Source organism: Mesitornis unicolor, unplaced genomic scaffold (assembly GCF_000695765.1).
Source record: "Mesitornis unicolor isolate BGI_N332 unplaced genomic scaffold, ASM69576v1 scaffold20491, whole genome shotgun sequence".
Classification (NCBI taxonomy): Eukaryota; Metazoa; Chordata; class Aves; order Mesitornithiformes; family Mesitornithidae; genus Mesitornis; species Mesitornis unicolor.
In genome coordinates this window covers 27,970-34,857 of record NW_010163808.1, presented here as the reverse complement: position 1 = coordinate 34,857, position 6,888 = coordinate 27,970, and the positions used below count along the sequence as shown (strand labels likewise).

General features: G+C 47.4%; 1 protein-coding gene across 1 annotated transcript in view; it reads right to left on the bottom strand.

Annotated features, from left to right (window-relative positions):
* Positions 1 to 4,838: 4,838 nt before the first annotated feature.
* Positions 4,839 to 6,888, bottom strand: part of MMP24 (matrix metallopeptidase 24 (membrane-inserted)) — a 28,329-nt gene continuing 26,279 nt past the window's right edge. The window contains exons 7-8 of the mRNA XM_010194094.1: positions 5,745 to 6,011; positions 4,839 to 5,236 (exon numbers count right to left, since the gene is read on the bottom strand). Of these exons, the coding sequence (XP_010192396.1) occupies positions 4,899 to 5,236; positions 5,745 to 6,011 (605 nt within the window). The 3' untranslated portion in view covers positions 4,839 to 4,898. The remainder of the gene's footprint in view (positions 5,237 to 5,744; positions 6,012 to 6,888) is intronic.

Sequence of the window (6,888 nt, the reverse complement as noted above, 5' to 3'; positions counted from 1 at the left end):
GATTACGAGTAAGGAATGCTCTCTGTCCCTTTGCTGACATCTTCCAGTTCTTCAGCTGTGCTTTCTCGTTTTGTGATGCTGAGCCCCTCAAGTTAGCCCACAATATTTATTCCTGTGGCTCTTGGATATTGATCACTAGAGATTATTTTGCCTTAACGCAGTGGTGTTCTGCTGCACAGCGATCTGTTTCAGCACAGATATGGCACTGCCCTCTCTTTCTACACTTTGCTAGAGTGGTGATTCTGCTGTAGGTAGACTTAAGAGCCCCTTGCATGTCCACTACCAAAAATACAGTCACTTACTTGCCACTAAATCATTCAAGAAGTCATCACCTGCTCTCTTGCCCTGACTTGCAGCTCTTCCCACAGGGCCAGTGATTCTGAAGTGATCAGCTCTGATTAAAACTGGAGTTTCTCAATCCAAGGGCTTCAAACATCAAAAATGTGCAGCTGCCTCTGGGACAGTGGCACTGGCTCTGTCGTCTGCAGACGCCTGGTGGCACACGTGCTGCTTCTGAGGCATCTGCAAGAGAGAGCCTAGAAAAGCTGTTATTGCCAGGGGGCTTAAATTTGTTACACAGGCATCAGTCACCTATGGGAGAATCTTAGAAGTCAGCAAATCCAAAAAGCTTTAAACCACCTCAAGTTACCTTGGGAGACAAAGGTTAAGTAACACGGTTCTAACCAGTTGCTGCCAATTTGCTAATTGAGAAAGCTCTGCCCTTGTCAGAGTGAGGTGACAAAGAGCAGCTGTACATACTGCTGCTGGTGGAAGATGGTCACTTGATCCTAAACAGAGCTGCCGCTCACCGATCTCATTTCAGTTGCTTCTGCTTGCCCGTTAAAGGTGCACTGAAGGCACAGAAATGCCTCCACTTCCCGTCCCAGGGGTATGTGGGCAGAGCTGGTTTTCTTGTTTGGGGTTTTTTTAGCCCTGAGGCTTTTGGCTTTGTAGAAAATCAAGTGAGCTTCATTTTTATTTTACTGTCTGGATGTTTAGGGAAGGCTTTATGAATTTTGGTTGGCTAAAGGCTGCTCCTTAAACTTAACTTTAAAGATTGCCATAGCATCTTCTCTGATGATAGCAGTGCTGCCATCTGCTCTGTCTAGAGTGGTAACCGAGCCAGGGGCTGCCACTTCCATCAGCTCACCCTCCTCAGGCCACTGGGGAGGCCTGGCAGCAGCTCTTGGCTCCTTGCTACTACAGCTAATGATTTTCGGTGTTCATAGCCCCTTTCTTGGCACTGACTCCAGGTCTCCTCCTCGTAGCATATCTCAGTGTTCAGAGTGAGAAGCTGCTTTCCTTTGGCCACCTCACAGGGTTCTGTTAGGAATAAATGGCAAAGTGTCTACTGTAGCTGGTGGTGGTGGTGTGTATTTGTCAAGGTGAAATGAGTACAGCTGAAGTTTTCCTCTGCAACTTCTGTAACTCTTTCTTCATTCCGGTTATGGGCAGGAATCCTGCTTTATGTTGGTGATCTTGATGTGTGTTGTGTGTTACAAATTGCTTAGAGGTACATGAGAAAAAGAATCTGGTCTCTCTGTATTCCAAATTATTAAATAGGAAAGATTCTGGTGTAGTGGTGGGGTTGTGATGTGCCACAGAGGATTTGAGACAGCAGAACGGGGCATTGCTGATTGTGGCGTGTGGCCTCTTACAAAAGTTGCATTGGTACTGGAAGGTGGCAAATGTGGTACCTGTGGGAATTCTGACCAAGTAAGATGGCCTGGAAATGTACTTTCCTATGTACAAGGAAAACAGCCTGTAATAAAGAATGGAAGCAGCAGAAACATGGACACATGATGGCATGAGAGAGTGTAAACCTGGTGTTTTAATGGCAAGTCATGTCCAAAAAACTGCAAAGAAAAAAGCCCAGACTGCTGAGGGCAGCGCTGTGTGTGTAGTGGGTGCGGGGCTGCAAGGGCTGTGCTCAAGGTGAAGGGGCCAGGAGTCCCCTCTGGCTCCGCACATGGCCCGTGCTGCAGGGTGGTGCGGATCGTGCCAGGAGCACACCCAGAAGAGCCCCTTATGGGCTGAGTTAACTCTGCTGTCCCCTGCGGTGGCAATGTGTCCTGGAGCTGGAATAACTCCACCCGGCCATGAGCTGCTCCCACCACGCTGAGGGCAGGCAGAGCGCGGCGACAGCGCTGCTGAGTTTCTGTGGCACGATCCGGGATCCCAGCAAAGAGCCCGGGTATGGGGATATTCAGGACCTATCACACAAATACTGATGTTTGTGTCCCAGTCCAGGTCACCCCAGAGCTGCACAGGTGCTGATCTCAGAGATGACGGTGGCATGGATGGGATGGGACCTGGGGGGGATGGACCCACTGCTCACCTGTTTGCCTCTTAAACACCTACATAAGTACCTCAAACAGGTAACATCTGCACCAGGAGCCAGCTATAAAGCAGTTTAAAAAGGTACTTAACTGCTGCTGCAGCTCTTTGAGGATGGCTGAATTGTGGCACTGCAGGGTGGGCAGTTTGCCGTGGTGCAGGGGAGTGCCTGGCTCCACGACGCAATGCGCAGCTGCCCCAGGAAACGGCTCAGCTTGCGACAGCCCCAGGGACTGTGCAGCTTGTTACTCAGTGCAGGCTTTGAACAGACCAAAAAAAATCTGCCTTTGGGAAGGAGGATTGAAAACAAAATACAACCGAAAGCAGGTGTTTCTCTAGGTTGTAAAGTAGTTTTTTTTTAATGATGGCTGTTGGAAGTTGCTCAAAGGTTTGGGCTGTCACAGGCCCAGAGATGGCAGCGTACAGATGAGGTGGATGTGCCGTGTGGCTGTGGCGTTCGTCGTGTGCATCTACCACATACAGAGTACACAGAGCAACGGACGGAGTAGCGGGGGGGGGCGTCTGATTTGTAGCTCCGATTTCATTTGGTCCTTTGCACTCCTTCACCCATCACGAGACAGCATCGCTTTTGGTTTTTTTTTTCACTAAAACTCAAAACTTCTGCATCTACTGGCTTTGCACTTACTTGGTAATATGTTTGTAATATTTTTTTTTAATGTTTAAACACAATAAACAGCTTGGGTATGGAAATCAAGTATGAAGGACAAAATACAGTTTGAGACCACGCGTGGTGCAGTAGCTGTGTGTCTGCCCTGCTTCACCACAGCAATATTTGAGCACTACTTAGAAATTTAGAACGCTAACAACCTTTCTGCTTCTCCGTTCCTCCTCACTGTAATTAGGAATATTTTAAGTACCTTTCTTTGTCATCCTTGGATTTTGGTTTTCCGTGACTGGCACTATGAAGCTGTACTGTTTCGATACCAAACGGACATTCTGAGCATTGCGCTGAATAAAATTCAGTTAAAGGCAGAGGGCTTACGCTCATCACCTTCCAGTGAGTGTGCAAAGCAGCTCGTATGCTTACATGAATGGCACTTCTGTACAGGGCTGGACTTTACCGGTGCACTGCAAGAAACTCCTCTTCCACTCTTATTTAACATGGTAGGAATACCAGCATCAACACCAAAATGGGCTGAGTTTGTGGTTAGGACCCATCCTAAACCATTCACAACCGTAAAAGGGATAAGCAGAAGCTAAGAAGAGACTTGTGAGAAGTTTCTAGCTCAAAGTTCAGATATTTTTCTAGCCTTTACCTGGTTTTTATGTCTCTGTCAAAGGGCTCGTGATGAGCTCATTCTACTCTGGGGCACGTTTCCTTTGGGCCTTGCCAAATAGTTTTGCCTGTGAAGAAGTGAGCAAAACCAAAAATAAACAACCCAGTTTTTGAAGGCATACAATGTTTGTAACATCTACAGGGACTGGGTTTGGTTTTATAAACAGGCCTAATTGGTACTGTAGCATCTTGACTATTTCGGCGAAGTATAATGACGATCTCACTCCAAACAAACATTTCCATTCTCCTGAAACCCAACATACAAAGTCCACTATCTAGTTACACATGCCACACAACAACAATTCAGCTTCTCCCAGCATCTTAACAGGGGCAGAGTGCAGTCTACATCTACACATAATATTTGTCAGTATATCGGTAACCACTGGTTCATCGTTTCTCACTGGTGGGAGCTTAAACCAACATTACATGACATTTAAATATTATTTCTTTCATGAATGGCTCCCAAAACAAAAACCTGTATTCCCATGATTGGTTGTTTTTTTTTTAAAACCCAATTATTTTTGTCTTCAGCTTGTCCCAGTCTAGGGCTGCTGTTGCCAGGTAACGTTATGGTGTCTGGTTTGGTGCTTCTTGAGCTCTGCACCCATTTACCTCTTTGAGTGCTTCGTGGTTCCTCATGCACGGTGCTGAGTGGCAGCGTTGATTCGTTATGAATGTACAAAACATCTGACCAGCAGGTATTGGAAAATTGTATCCAGGCAATGCCCTGGATTTTGTAATAAACTAAGAGATCTTTTAGAATGGTTCAGCATCAGAATGTCTTCTTTTCACGATACTGAATCGTTCCTGTTCATAGATTTCGTGAGCTTAATTCGTTTATGACACAGCTATTAAAAAAAATGGTTCTGTTCAGAGTTGGTTTAGCTACACTGGAGAATGCTGGGTTTACCAGGGAGCACTGGTGCAGGGAACTGAAGGACGTTGCCCAGGTCCGTTGGAACCTGTCCTGAAGACTCGGATGGAGCAGCGGGAGCCCGTGGAGGATGACACGAGAGACTGACACGGACTGAGGCAGTAAGAAGGAAAGAGGCTCCGCACTGCAAGGCTGCCTGTAGGGTTTTTTTTTTTTCCAGTTTTCCTGCTTCTTTCAGTCCCAGGCTGTCCAAAACTCGTAGGTCACTGAAGTAGTTTTGTTTGGTAGGCTTCTGAATGGTTTTTTTTTTTTTTAATTTGTATTTCTTACTTTTTTTCTTTGTCCATAGTCCTCATCGGATCAATGAGTTGCAACGTGCAGCGGGCTGTGTCATACCCACTCCTGGACAGGTCTTTTGTAATACACAACGTTTTGCTGCACCTCTTTGTTTTTAAACTGGAAGATTGTGTATACCAAGACAAGGATACACAGAGACAAAATGCAAGGGATCACAACTGCGATTGCATTTACAGTGCTAGGCACATCGTTTATTGTCACCATAATATCCACGTCGTCGTGGGGGAGGCGCCTGTCTTTGCTCCGTTCAACGTCCTTCTGGTTACAGCCCATCCAGTCCTTGAGGATTGACCTGGGGTAGCCCGGCTCCACGCTCAGCCTCTGGTTATCGAACTTCCAGTACTCCTTCCCTTTGTAAAAGTAGGTATAAACTAGGAGACAAAACAGAGAGGGTTTCTCACCACACCGTTACCAACATAACCTGCAGAACCACACTGTGTTTGCAAGACTACTTCAGGTCCCTGTTCATGCAGCCTGGCTCAGCCCTACAGCCCTCGTCTCACCCTGCAGCCCCAAATTTAAACACGGCCTCAATAGCACAAGCCCCTTCCTTTAGTTCTTTCCCCAGCTGGAAGAGGAAGAGATCTTCAAATCAGAGAAAGAAATGGGTTGGAAGGAGCCTCTGGAGATCCAACCCCTTACTCAGAGCATGGTTAACTTCAGAGTACATCAGGCAGGTCAGAGCCTCTAACAGTGACTGTGTGAACTACAGGTGAGAAACTAGGAGGAAAATGTAAGTTCTCACAGTCAGGGCCCCAGAAAACTCGAGTAGGGACTATTGTGGCAGCAATATTCAGAACACCCCGCATCCAACACCCCAGCTCCCAAGGCAGACAAGCTGCTACTGCTCTAAGAGCTGCAACGACTGCAGATACATACAGCCTTCTTTGCTGATAAAAGCTCCCTGCGGAGCCTGAGGGATTCCTCTCCAGACGGTGATGGGCTTTGGGTACCCCGGGTCCGTGGCCCTCTTGTCCTCGTTGTACCTCCAGTACCTGTCGCCCTTGAAGAAGTAGGTTTTGCCCACGGGCTCCCAGCGCAGAGCCGTGTCGATGCCTTCCCGGGGCAGGCAGCTCCCCAGCTCCACCAGGCTGTGTGGGTAGCCCGGCTCTGCTGTCACCTCTTTAAAAACCCAGTATTTATCTCCTAGAGATGAACGGGGACACAAACAACAAACAGATTTGCCTCGTTAGTAGTTGAATCAATTGAAATGCAAAAGGACGCTTGCCAAGAAGGTAGCGAGGGTCATTGAAAGAGCTTTAAACTAGGTTTGAAGGAGGGGGAATGAAACCTCACTAGAAATAAGCCTGGGGATGGCATGCCAATGTGTGAGGGGCAGTGTCCTTTGGTCTGCCACCTCGGAGGACGTGGGGGACAGTAATCCAAGTGACAGCAAAGATGCAAAGGTCATTGATGGGTTAGAAACCACAGTGAATTGAGAGCTCCCTTCAAAAGTGTTGGGATCAGCAGCCCAACTGAAGTGCAACCACAGCAATGCACACAGCATCCCTTTGTCCCTTGGAGATGGGCCTACCCCATCATTTGCTAGCAGGCCTGGTGGTGTATCCATGGTAAAAAACAAAATACAAAGCACCAAATTCTACTCATCACTGCAGGCTTGGAGCCAGGTATTTATCTCCTGGCCCTTCCCTCATCATTCCCTGTAATAGCAATGATAGAGGAGAACACTACATACGCTCCAGATCCCTTCACCATTTGTCCCAAGCCCTGAACTCCTCCTTGAATGCTCTCAAACTTCTTGTTGAGACATCATCACTGCCTGTTTGGAAAATCAGTACAGGACAGTGATCCCTGGGCCTGACCAGAGGAGGATGTTTTCTATTTACAGCTTTAACCCAGGCCCCAGGTAGGCCATAGACTTCCCTGCGAAATGGGTCTGGTCTGCATATTGGGCCTTCTGTTCTCTTCAGAAGGGAGTCCCCCTGACAATGACCCATCTTTTCCTCTTTATGGAAGCCATTTTTAAGTTGTCTTCACCTTGGGAATGGTTCTAAGCCATGAG